Source organism: Pseudorca crassidens, chromosome 17, assembly GCF_039906515.1.
Source record: "Pseudorca crassidens isolate mPseCra1 chromosome 17, mPseCra1.hap1, whole genome shotgun sequence".
Classification (NCBI taxonomy): domain Eukaryota; kingdom Metazoa; phylum Chordata; class Mammalia; order Artiodactyla; family Delphinidae; genus Pseudorca; species Pseudorca crassidens.
The window spans coordinates 8,054,312-8,068,252 of record NC_090312.1 but is presented as its reverse complement, the minus strand read 5'-3'; the positions used below and the strand labels follow the sequence as shown (position 1 = coordinate 8,068,252).

At 44.8% G+C, this 13,941-nt stretch overlaps 1 protein-coding gene across 2 annotated transcripts in view; it reads right to left on the bottom strand.

Moving 5' to 3' along the window:
• Positions 1–13,941, bottom strand: part of ZFAT (zinc finger and AT-hook domain containing) — a 186,696-nt gene that overhangs the window by 34,171 nt on the left and 138,584 nt on the right. For both annotated transcript variants that reach the window (XM_067711189.1, XM_067711191.1), the window contains 2 exons: positions 13,610–13,748; positions 5,535–5,653 (listed from right to left, as the gene is read on the bottom strand). In XM_067711189.1, the coding sequence (XP_067567290.1) occupies positions 5,535–5,653; positions 13,610–13,748 (258 nt within the window). The remainder of the gene's footprint in view (positions 1–5,534; positions 5,654–13,609; positions 13,749–13,941) is intronic.

Here is a 13,941-nt window from a genome sequence, read left to right as displayed (position 1 = left end):
CGTGGCTTGGTGTCAGCTATTTTTATTGAGTCACAGTTCTGCTGAAGGTGTCAGGATCTGTAAGGAGTGAGACCTCCAGAGGAGAGCGCCATGACTGCACTAACGAAAGCACCAGCTGGCCAGGAGAGATGGTGGTCTACATCAGGAACTGGCATTCCCATGTCTATGTGTAACAGAGAGCAAATCCTTGCAAGTATGAGCTTGGAACACCAGAGGGCTGACTGTTTCCCACAGATGAGGATGTGACGTTGATGCTGGTGGCACCACCACCTCCAATAACCATGCCATTTACTGTAGGCCTACTGGGGACTGGACAGTAACCCCGGCGTTTTATAGACAGTGCTTTAACATACTCCTTAAATTTTCTTATAGAAAATGTCAAACATACACAAGACAGAGAGGTGAACTTCCGTGTACACATCACCCAATCTCAACAATCATCACCTCATGGCCAGTCCTGTTTTGCGTATCTCCCCATGCACTCCACACAACTGTCCTTTGATTTTGAAGCAAATGTGGATGTCATATCAATTTATCTATAAATATTTTAGAATGTATCTGTAAAAGGTAAAACTCTTTCAAACCATAACTACAACACCACCGTCACACTCAAAACACTTAATAGGGCTTCCCTGGTGGCACAGTGGCTGAGAGTCCGCCTGCCGATGCAGGGGACACGGGTTCGTGCCCCGGTCCAAGAAGATCCCACATGCCGCGGAGCGGCTGGGCCCGTAAGCCATGGCCGCTGAGCCTGCGCGTCCGGAACCTGTGCTCCGCAACGGGAGAGGCCACAGCAGTGAGAGGCCCACATACCACAAAAAGAAAAAACAAACAAAAAAAACCACACTTAACAGTAGTTCCTTAGTATCTTCACATATCTAAATGGTGTTCTAATTTCCCCAATTACCTCATTTTTTCACAACTTGTTCTACAAATCATATTTAAGTAAGTTATTGAAATCCATATATTAGAACTGACTGATAAAAGTCTCATAAGACTTGTATTTATAGGCTCTCCCTCCACTCTTTCTCCCCTGCTTATAGTTTTGTTGGGAAAAGTGGTCGTTTGCCTTCAGCGTTTCCAACAGTCTGGGTTTTGCTGACTGCACCAACATGGAATCATTGAATATGTTCCCTTGTCCACTGTATTTCCTGTAAACTGGAAGTCAGACGCAGAAGCTTAATTAGGTATCAGTTCCCTTTCTGGCAAGAAGGCTCCACGGGTTAACACAGTGTCCTTCCATCAGGAGACACTATGTCTGAGTGTCTCTGTTTTTGCCATGTTGGCATGACATCAGTGGAGGGTTGCAAAATGGCAATACTGTAAATCTTCATTTGTTAGCTGGAGTACTTCTATAAAAAACGTCTCTTCACAAACATTCGGTTACCCTGAGATATAGTTTATTTAGATGAGGTAGAAAAACTGTTTGATTCTGAGCCTTTATTTACCAAAACAGTTTTATTTATCAAAATAGAGTCGATTCCCTAATATCCTACAAAGGTGACTAAGGATTTTTCTCCCAGTATCATTATAAACTCATGGATTTAAACACACTTGAGGTGCTTCACTCCAGTCTGTAAACACTAACAACAGCCTTGGAGTAACAATACCAACCCTACCACTGACGGTGGAATAACTGAAAACAGGACTTTTTTTGCAGTTCTTTTTGCCCTTAGGTTATATCCCACTAGGGAGGAACAATCAAATTTCTATCTTAAAGTCTCTTGAAATAGTCCTTCTCTATGTAGTTCTGCCATCGTTTTGATATATAGTTCAGATACTTTATTTCATTCTATTCTCAATTTTTAGGGTTAGGGTTTGCTTTTTAAAGTGTAATTTTGTTTTTATTATTACATAAGAAATGTATTTCTTATATTTATATCAGAGTTCCAGAGTCAAATCTGCACAGTCGGTCTCTGCTAAGACAAGTTTAGCTTCTCTCCTACCCTCTCCATCTTATCTCCCTGCCTTTTCTACCTGTGCTTTCCTCCCTTTTTATAACTTTTATTTTGAAATAATTTTAGATTTACAAAAGAGTTCCAAAAAAAATACAGAGACTTCCCACATAGCCTTCATCCCACTTCCCCTAATACTGACATCTGCTGTAACCATGGTACAATGATCGAACTAAGATATCAACATTGGTACAATACCAGATTCCATTGGCTTTTCCACTGGCATCCTTTTTCTGAGGACCCCACAGTGCATTGAGCAGTCACAACTCCAAAGTCTCCTCCAACCTCTGACAGTTCTTCAGACACTCCTGAAGAGAACTGGTCAGGCATCTGGCCATCCACATCATCACATCAGCTGGATACGTCGGATGGTCTCCCATGATCAGGTGGAGGCTGAGGATGTTTTGAAGAGCACCACGAGGTGACTGCCCTTCTGATCACATCGTATCAGGGGGTACATGAAGTCACTACGTCTTACTACTGAGGATGCTGACCTCGATCACGTGGTTAAGGTGGTGCCTGCCAGGTGTCTCCACTGTAAAGTTACTACTTTTCCCTCTATAATTAATAATTATTTAGGGGGAGATACTTTGAGGCTACACAAATACTGTATTTCTCCTTAAACTTCTGTCTACTATTTCTAGCATTCATCAATGGATCTTGCCTGCTGCAATTATTACTGTGGTGTTCCAATGGTGATTTTCTATTTCCCTCATTCTTTCTACATTTATTAATCAGCATTCTTCTGCGGGGAAGAACTGTTCCTTCTCCACCATTTATTCAATCATTTATTTATGTCAGTATGAATGCAGAGATATTTATTCTATTCTTTCAGTTTTAGTCCAACACCATTATGAGTTACTTTGTTACTCAAATTGTTCCAGCTCTGGCCCATTAGGAACCCTTTGGTTTGTCTCGTGTGTCCTTTCGGCATGCCTCCATCTTACTTTTGTGGAGCACGTTGTTACTTTCTAGTACTGCAAAATGCTCCAGGGTCAACTTACATAATTTCTGCCTCAGCCCTGGAATCAACCACTTTTCAAAGGGACTCTGGTTCCTTTTGTTGGATTATCCTGAGAATCCAAGATCTGGATTCTAGGTGTACTCATTGCCAGCGGCATGTCACTGCTTCTAAGCCCTCTAAGCACGAAAAGCTAAGAAATACATGTATGTATACTAACCACGTCTACACATATATCTGGAATTATTTCTACATCAATCTATTGGTGTACACACACACACACACACACACACACACACACAAAATCTATCTACATGTTATATATAATAGTGCTGCAATAAATAGCCTTGTGCAATCACCTTTCCTCATTTTTTTTTTTTTTTCCCCAGTATGCGGGCCTCTCACTGTTGTGGCCTCTCCCGCTGAGGAGCACAGGCTCTGGACGCGCAGGCTCAGCGGCCATGGCTCACGGGCCCAGCTGCTCCACGGCATGTGGGATCTTCCCGGACCGGGGCATGAACCCGTGTCCCCTGCATCGGCAGGCGGACTCTCAACCACTGCGCCACCAGGGAAGCCCCACCTTTCCTCATTTTTGTCAGTATAACTTTGGGATAATTTTCTAACGGTGGGATCGTCTAGTTAATGGAAAAAGAAACACATATGTAATTTTAGTAGATATTGCTAAATTCCCCTTCATAAAGGTCACATCGTTTTGCATTCCCACCAGCAATGCATGAGAGTGCATATTTCCCTTCAGCCTCTCCAGCAGAGATGATGTCAAAACTTTTGGATTCTTGCCAGTCTACTAGGTAAGAAATTCTATCTCTGTCAAGTTTTACTTACATTTATTATGTGGGAGGTTGATCGTGCTTTCAGATATTCAAGGTCATTTGCATTTCTTTTTCTATGAACCTTTCTTATCTTTCACCCATTGGGCTGTCGATCTTTTTCATCAGTATTTCTAGAAGCCTTTTATAATGTAAAGATATTCACCCTTTTTTCTATGATATGACTGAAAATATTTTTTTGGCATTTGCCCCTCTACTTCTTGAGTTCTTTTACATAGTAGTTTTAAAATTTTTTTACGTGGTCAATTTTTTTTCAGTCTTTTCCCTAACTGAATCTGGATTTTGAGTTACAGTTAGGAAAGTTCTCCACACTCCCAATTTATAAATGAATTCACTTATGTTTTCTTCTCGTATTTGTAAAATATCTCTTTTTTTAAATCTCTGTTCCTTTGCTCTAGGTTCTCTCTATAGATAACTCATTGACTATTGTATATTGATGTTTTAATCTGCTGCTTATTGTGTGTAGTAGATTTTCAAAAACATAATCCTGTGTCTACAGAGATACTTTATTTCTTCTCTTCGATTCTTATGTCTCTATTTACTCTGCCTTTGTCCAACACACCAGCTGAGGCCTCCCACGTGATGCTAAAAACCAGAGCCCCTGGGGCACCCTCATCCTGTTCCCAACTCTAACAAGAAACCCCCTAGTCTAGGATGACAGCTTTTGGGCTGAAACACATACATTTTGCTTTTCATCTTAAAGATGTATTCATCAAATTCTACTTTATTGACTGTTTTTAATCAATGGATGCTGAATTTTGTCAAATTTTCATAGATGCCTTTTCTGCATCTATGAAGATGATCATTTCACTTTTCTCCCTAGTCCTCTCATTATGATGGGCTACATGGACACATTAACACATTCCCTCCTACTGGACAACCCTTCCCCTGAATTCTGGAACACTTCTCACATTGTCATGATGTATTATTGTTTTTCATGGGGTGTTGGATTTGTTTCAAAGCCCTTATTCTTAACTGGAGTAAGCCCACTGGATACTCTAATGCCCTAGAAAGTTCTCAGGAAGTGGTTCTCAATTGGGGGTGACTTTGACTCCTGGGGCACACTGGCAATGTCTGTGACAGTCTGGTGTTCACAGCTGGGTATGCGAATGGATCCTAGTGGGTAGAGGTCAGTGATACTACGAAACATTCTAAAATGCACAGCACAGCCCTCTACCACGAAGAATTATCCGGGTCATAACTTTAGCAGGACTCAGTTTGAGAGGCTCTGCCTAAGGTAAACTGCAATCTGGTGTGACCCCTCGTACTTGAGAAGAGAAACAACTATTGGCTTTTAAAATACAGCTACTGGCTTTTATATAATTCAGTCAGGAAACTGGTTCCAACACCTGAGGGGAAAACAAAGGTGACGGGTAGAAGCACATGCCTCCGGTGGAAGGAGAGGAGGGCCTAGAAGCAGCAAATGGGCCCTGCCCTGCCCTCTGGGTGAGGACTGCCAGGATATGCCCTGTGTGCATTCTGCTTTCAGATGCAACTTCTGAAACTCTGAATTCGTGATAACAGAAGTGAAAATATCCACGAGTCCAACACAGACGTTCAGAAACCAGCCTAAACGCAACCCAGAGTAAGAAGTCACATGCGTGGCCTGGCTCTCACCCAGTGGCACCCCTCAGATATGAGACAGCGTTTGAAAAGATTTCCAAGTTCCCCAACCAGAAAACCCACTGCTCTGAGGAACTGCACTGGGCTTGCCTGGTTTGTCATCTGCGTTTAGGAAAGGCACAATGGATACCATGCTTTTAAAAGTACCTCCCACTTGGGATCTCCTTCGTTCTCCACCAACTTCAAGCCATGCTTGTTCTTCAAGTGCCTGTTGAACTCCCATTTGGTGCCATAGACGAAGCTGCACACAGGACACTTCAAACAACCTGAAAGCACAGACACAGGTAAAAAGAAGCATTCACAACACATGAATTCTGCCTTGCATTCAAACGCTCCAAATCTAAGGGATGTATTTTTTGTCTCCAGTACTCACTTTCAATCCAAGCTTCCCTTAATATTAAACAGAATGGCAACAGTATATGTGTTTTTCAGGGCAAAGGTTTAAAACTTAATGCATTTCTTTTCGTTTATTAAATGAGAATTTGCAGTGAGCCTAATACACACGTAATATTTTAGGTGCCAGAGAGAATTAAGATGAGTAACATAATTCCCTTGGCCAAGTGGCTGAACAGCTTAAATGATTTTTCCATGTTTTTATTCGAAAATAACAAATCATTTGGAAAGCAAAAAATAACTGAAGGACAATGGGTGCTTTTCTCAATCTCCTTCATCCTAAAACACTAAGACCAAGGGCCAGATTCTCAGTCTCCTTCACATCAGAAGGGGAGACAGTGATATAAATTCCCATGTAAATATCCCGCTAAAGGACAAATGAAAAAGCTGGTCACATCCTGAAATGTCACTATTTATTTAATTGATTAAATCTTACACACGGTCCAGGAAGTATCTGGATGCTTTCGTTAAGAGAATATAAAACTGTAGGATAAAAAAAGAAGAACCAAAAAAACCGACACACAAAGTCACACAAAGACTATCTTTCTAAAATTATATCAGAAGCAGCAACTAAATTAGGAGCTGGACAAAAATCACTTATTTATTTGTCTGTTTATATGAAGTAGAGTTGATTTACAATGTTGTGCTAGTTTCAGGTGTACAGCAAAGTGATTTAACAGGCTGTGCTTCCAGAAGCAAACTCTAGCCCCTCAGGAGGCTAACTGTAGTCCCGGCATCAGGCCTCCAAATCTACCAGACACTTAGCAGGCCAGAGCCAGGCTAAGTGCTGGCACCCTCAGGTGTGCACCCTCAGCTGGCCGGGGCAGTGAGATGGGACCACCAGGCACCTACTGGTCTCCCCGCAGCCACTGTTTGTCTGCTCTACACCCAGCACACAAATAAAAACTCAAACAAAATTACATTTCACATAGGTGTAAGACCCTCTACTGCCTTCCCATCACACCCAGAATAAAACCCCAGCTCCTTGCTGTGGCCTGTGACCCCAGTGGCCTGGTCCCTGCCTCCCTCTCCAGGCTTGTCCCCTCCCCTTCCCCCCCATCCTCACCTTTCTCTGTCTTTTGCATTCCCCAAGCTCCTTCTCTTCTCAGGACACCTGCTGCTGTTGTCAGTCTGTCTGCTGACCCGGTCCCCTGTCTCTGCTTGACCTGCTGTGCTTCCCTGTGCCCTGCCAGCGTCAGTATTTATTTCTTGCTCACTGGGGCACTAAGGAGGGAGGGAGAGGAATTCTGTCCTCATGACAAGGTGTCAACAAATTATATAAGAACTAGACAAATCTCATGGTACACATCACCTAATTTAAGTATCTCCTAGATGCAGCTGGGATGTGCTAGCTCTCCTGAATCAATTCCATGTCAGTGACTCTCAGAGAGCACCGTTCTGTAACCGGGGTTTCCTGTCTCTCACCTGAGGTGGTGGGCGATTCCCCAGAAAGTCATGAGAAGGAACGGAAGCCAACCCAGGTGGCCGACAGCACAGCCCCTTAAACTTTCGGCCTCCCACGCCGGGAGGGCACAGGAGAGCACAGCAGGTCCAACAGAGACAGGGACCAGAGTCAGCGCAAAGACCAGCAACAGACACCAATTCTGAACTTCCAGAACATTCTACAGAAAAGGCAGCTCAAACAGATGCTTGTTTTCTGAAACTCAAATACACTGCACTCTTTTTTTAGGCAAAATCAAGTGGGCTTGCTCTTTCTTGCCCAGAGGATAATTAAACTTACCTTTTAACCTTCTTTGTTATTGCTTATTAATCATCTAAAATGAAATATTTTCCTACAATCATCTTTTAAAACCCTCCAAGGTATGAGAATCACTACCTTTTCTTTTGGTTAAGCTGACATTGCTTCTATAAAGACTTAATACGAGGCAATGAACACAAGCAAACTACCTAAGGTTAAATTTAGGCTTTAAAATGAAACTGAAGGTTCCTTCTGGGCTATTCTTTAACAGAAACTAATTTAGGGAGAAAAACATCCTTATATTATGTTTAAATTAAAATTAATATGAGAATGCCTCCACATTAATTAAAACATCCGTCCACCTTTGCCATGGTGGCTTTAATTAAAGAACAACAAATGGAAATATGTAATCTAGACCCAAGGTGTAACTATGCCAGTTAATTGACATTAAAGCTGGGAAATATTAATTTCCATTTCAATTCATTAAATGCTTAGGCCACACTCAGTAAAGGTCACGGGGAGGCCTGCTGAATTTGCTTGCAGCATCGATATTAAGTGTGCACCATAAAACCCTAAACATCCCCCCACCGCCCAAGTCGCAAGTTCCTCCTGAGGAAAGACAAACCAGGCCAAAGGATAGAATTTCAGGAGCAATTTTAAAATTCCATCATGGAACCCTTTGTTCTTTTTGGGATGCAGTATATTCTGGAGGAATTTTGAGCATTAAACTATTTGCACTCCTTTGCAGTGGCTGACATTATGGAAAATTCCATTTCATTTTCAGTAATATAACTCCCAGAATGGCAGGGGACACCGGGTTGGACAGTCAGAAGACCTGAATTTGGCACTTGCTCACGTGACTCAGAACCACTTCCTTAAATTCTCTGGGTCTTGGTTTTCTCTTCTACCAAGGTAAAAATGCTAAAGCCTGTATCCTTATAAAAGGCAGCGAGGTCAGCAGAACAATGGGCCCTCCAAAGATATTCACATCCTAATCCCTGGAACATGTGACTATGCGACCTCCCATGGCAAAAGAGATCTCAAAGGTAGGATTCACGTAAGGATCTTGAGATGGGGGATTATTCTGGACTATCTGGATGGGCCTAATGTAATCACAAGGGTCCTTCTAAGAGGGGAGTGGGAGAGCAGATCCCAGTGACGTAACCTGAGAAAGACTGCTGGCTTTGGAGGACGGGGCACGAGCCAAGGAATGTGGGCAGTGTCTAGAAGCTGGAAAAGGCAAGAAAACAGATCCTCCCCTAGAGACTCCAGAAGGAATACAGACTTGTTAGCAAACTTGACTTCAGCCTGTGAGACCCATCTTGGACTCCTGACCTTCAGAATGGTAAGATCATAAATCCGTGTTGCTTTAAACTACCGCCAAGTTTGCGGTCATTTATTACAGCAGCAATAAGAAACTAATACAGGCACTCAAGGGTAACTGGACCAAAAGCAGCTTAATTATCAAAGGAAAGTGGATACAGAGTAATTTGATTTTATTAACAAGTGAAATAAGAAATCGGACTTGGGAAATACTGCAGAGGAAAAACCAAGTGCATTTGACTATAAGCCAGGCTGACGTTCCAAACCCCAGTGAGGAACTGGTAAACGGAGCTTAAGCAAGGTCTCCCCCATCCCTCCTGGTCCCCTCACACACTCCTCAGAATCTTGGCATCTGAGATCCAGCACACCCGTGGTGAAAGCCAGACTCTGAATCAGGACCCTGGTCTGGCTTGACCACCGGCTCACTTTGTGGCCGGGGCCGGTCCTTTTCCCTCCCTACGCTTCCTCATTGTAAAATGGAAATGATGACGCCAACCCCACAGGGCTTCGTGAGAGAGAAGATAACATATAAAATAACAACCAACAACACAGTGTAGCATCACAGCACTGGAAGCACCTGCCAATAATGTATGGGATCTAGGCCCTAATAAAAACAATTTTAAAATAAAAATGTCCAAAAGTCAAATAAAGGACTTTGGGTTAACTGATAGTTTCTGGATTTTCTTCTATACCGTTTTCCCTGAATCTGGTGTGAATGTACATCTAAGGTACGGATGTACACGTATTTATACTTTTCTAATACAATTGTTCAAAATAACGCAAAGATCTTAGCAGATGCCACAAAACTAAGCCTTCTCCTGGTCCGCTTCCTCACATCTTATCTTAATTACCTACCCTTCCTCAATGATCCCCTCTAACGGGGAGCCTGAGTTAAGGCACACCACCCAGGAGAAGCAGATGATTTTCCTCCCATGAGCAGCATGGGGCCTGTTAAAAGGAACGTGTACTTTCTGTTAGAGGATAAGAACACGGAGGCACTGCCCAGCCTCTGTCTCCAACCCAGGCAGGAAGGGCAACAATGCTACCACAGCCCAGTACCTTGCACAGTGTGGGACACATGAGGGGCTCAAGGTGCACCATGAAGAAGGACTTTGGGAATAAACATGATAGGGAATTGGAATCATTTATCAGGCACTTGTTACATGTCAGGCATGGTCTGGAATCTTCAAGAATAAGATCTCATCTTTGCAACCTGATGCTCAAAGAAGGTAAGTAACTGGTCCAGGGGCCACAGTGATCACAGACCCGCCTCCACGGTCTGTGCTCCTAACCCTCCGCTCGTGCCAACTGCCTGGGGCGACTTGAAGGAGGGCCTTGAGGTCACCGGAAAAGGACCAGCCCACTAAGCCCCATCGTTAGCCCACCGTGAGCTCCAGGAATGAGCTGAGAGTTTGTGACACTTAGCATCAAAGCATCGGATGCCTTTCACAACCTGTGATTTAGTGAACCAGCTCCTGAGCTAGCTTCATCAGGGGCATTTTAAAAGGAGGAAAGGGGGCAGACCCACTGAAGCGATACAATGTGAAAAATGTGTATTTTGTGGGAAAACGCCTCGAATCCATATTAATGAACAAGTGATGGGCTGAGAAGAATAAACAAGAGATTGTCTGATCTGCTTTCAAAATATGAGAAGTACATAAAACATAAGCAGGGAATAAAACACTTAAGTAGCACTGAGTACAAGTCTAACTGCCAAAAAGCACTGGAGCCCGAGGGGACTGCTGCCTCCTGATGGGGCCCAGCTGGCATGCGGCTGGAAGCGGCACCTGTGCCCCCAGGACCAGAGGTGTGCTGGGGCCGCTGGAACCATCTCTTCCCAGCTCAGCGACCTCACACTGGAAGCTTAAAATTGGCCCTGGTGGAAATATGCACAGCACAGAAATTGGCAAATGCTACGAATCAGGTTCCCTTCCCCCTGCCCCGGGAGAGCCAGCTGGTAAACACTCACAGAACACGAGTGGATGCCCTAGCAGCCCCCATTACAGAGCTCGCTGAAAATGACCCAAACTCTGTGGAAAACACCATGTGCCTTCCATCAGAAACCTCAGCCTATTCGGCCTTCTTCCCGCCTCTCCTGCAGTGCTGTGCACTGACACCCTCCCCAAACCCCTGAGCATGGGGGCAGGAGAATCCTTCCCAGCAATTGATGGCTCTGCCTGTGTCACAGTGCGACACCGTTTAAACACAGCTGATGGACAAGGAGTCCCTGCATTGGTTTCAGGAGACTAGCATCGTTTTGATAAAACTGCATTTTATTTGTGGGTTTTTTATCACATCATCATTTTAACACATATTCCTCTATCTCAAAACAAGAAATTATAAAGTCCCACAAAGATATCTTTTGAGGAGTGATGTGAAGACGAAAATAAAACCAAGTGGGGATAGGGAGAATTACATGGAATTAATCAAAAGGAAATGAAAAATTCCAGTGGTACCAAACACCTCATCATTTCCAAAGACAGTCATTTTATCCAGCTCCACTTTCTCCCTGTCTCCTTCACTCTCCACAGCGAGCGCTGTGTGCTCTTGAGATCTCTGAGCTGCACTCACAGTCAACTGGCTCTCTGCTTTCAGAGACAGTTTTCCCGCCAACACACAATGGCACAATGTCTCCTATGAGCCAAGAGACATTTAGTTGTTTCCTTCCACAATATGTCTCTTAAAGGGGGGCATAGGAAAACTAAATAAACACACACACACACACACAGGCCAAAAATAGCCCTGCAAAGATTAGAAATAAAACCCAGACCCTGTCAGGGAATGCCAATTGATTACAGAGAGTCTTGGAAAGTTAAGTGAAAACTTAGGGCATGAAGCAACTTGACCTCAGCACATTTTCTGCAAGGCAACGATGAAAGTTTGGAAGCATGGAGCTATGACAGTGTCATCAGTCAGATCCCCACGCCTGTCCCAACTGCCACAGTAAACGTCTATTTCCTGCCAATCCAACCCAAGAGTGTGAAGGATGCTAAAACGAATCGCTAGCCCGCTACTCCAATTATTTACTGTGACTCTAAGGCGATCTATCCTCTCCTCTGTGATTCCTAGACAGGGGAGTCATCAAAAATGATGCACCAGGGCTTCCCTGGTGGCGCAGTGGTTGAGGGTCCGCCTGCCGATGCAGGGGACACGGGTTCGTGCCCCAGTCCGGGAAGATCCCACATGCCGCGGAGCGGCTGGGCCCATGAGCCATGGCCGCTGAGCCTGCACGTCCGGAGCCTGTGCTCCGCAACGGGAGAGGCCACAACAGTGAGAGGCCCGCATACCGCAAAAAAAAAAAAAAATGATGCACCAGCTCTAGAAGGACTGGCATATTTTCAGAAAAACAAAACAAAACATAAAAACAAAAGAAAGGAATAAAAATGTATTGAGTGCCAGACACTCAAGTGTTCTCGTTTCACTCTCCCCGCGATCACAAGGGATGGCTGCTGTGAACTCCACCTGAGGTGCAGGGCCTCAGGTAGAGAGGAGGGTGACTTGCCCAAATGGCACCGCACCTTCCTGCCCTCCAGCTCCGTGAAACTGCCATTCAAGCCAATGCCAGGCCCACGGTCCCGTTACCCCAGATGGATGGCTTAAAATTATCCCGAGTTTTTTCTGCCGCTCATCCATTTCTGTACATCAGCCCTGTCACCGAAAGTGCTGAAGGATACCGTCAATTCATTTGTTTTACATTAAGATGCCTTTCATGGCGATTACAGCAAGTGGAGCTTCACGCTGCATCGGAAAACTAGGAGCGGCCCCGGCTGCAGCCGAGTTTACAATCCCACAGCTTTGTTTACGGGGGCAGGTTTCTAAAATGGTCTTCAGCTTCAAAGAGTCACAGGATTCAGGAAAGAGTAGCAACTGACGCATGGCACGCTGCAATCATTCTTCAGCTGAATTACCGAAGCGCAGATATAAATACAACAGCATTTCTCTGTGTGGCAACAGCAAGTGAGCTAAACCCTCTCAAGTGGGAATGCGATTATTTATTAAAAAAAGAAGCAAAACCCCGCCAAACTTTTCAATGACATTAGAGGCTTTCATCCATTCTCTTTAGTTTAAATGTTCTAAATAGTTTTTCCTTTTCAAGATGCATAAGTAATCTGGGCACTCAATAAACATCTTTGGATAATCTAAAGAATCCCACCTATAAATGCGATCAGTACAGCATTATTTACAACTGCAATAAGAGAAAAATCTGGAAACCCTATAACAACAGGAGCATAGTTAAATAATACTTGATACTGTATCGGGAAAGGCCCTCAGAGGTTAAAGCAGGAAGACAGTGCACCAAAGGAAAACAAAATGTGCATGTTAATCATTGTTAAGTAAGCCATGAACTTTCATTTGTGTGAAATGTGTGCACGGACCAAGGACAGAAGGCAATACAGTCAGCCCTTCGCATCCCCCGGGTTCCGCATCCAACGTGGGGCTGCAGATACAAATGCTGACTGTTCTCTGCCATTTTACACGAGGGATCGAGCGTCCACGGACTGCAGTATCCGTGAGGGTCCCGGAGCTGATCCCCCGCAGATACTGAGGGACGACTGTACTGACAAATGAACACTATGGGAAGGGTGGTAAAATCTGTGGGTTAATTATCGCTTTGTCCATTTAAGAGTTCCATTAAGGGCACTGCAATCCAATCCTGGCATAAGTAACATGATATAAACAGCAAGGAGGAGGCGGAGGACAGCAGTTACGCTGAGGACCGTTCAGGGATCGGGGCGGCGCTGCAGGAGCACGCAGCGCCACCCCGTGGGGCTCGGCCGGGCAGGACAGGAGCGGCCTGCTCGCCTACCTTGCTGGATGAGTGCGTCGGCCGCCAGCTCCCCGGTGCCCACGTTGGTGTACTCCTCGTTGGGGTGTTTCCTGTTGTAGTGCCGCTTCAGGGAGCCCGAGATGTTGCATGAGTAGTGGCAATGGGCGCAGCGGAAAGGCTGCAGCGACAAGGAGGAGGGTTAGGGCCAGGCCAGCCCTGTGCGATCGAGCTCCAGCTCCCCCACCACCCTCCCACCCACCCACCCACCCCGCAGTCCTCCTCCACGACTCTCCCACCTGGGAGCATCTGCTTCCTGGAAGGCCTGGGAGGGGCAAGCCGCCTGCTGGGAAATGCTCCAGGAAAAGAGCCAA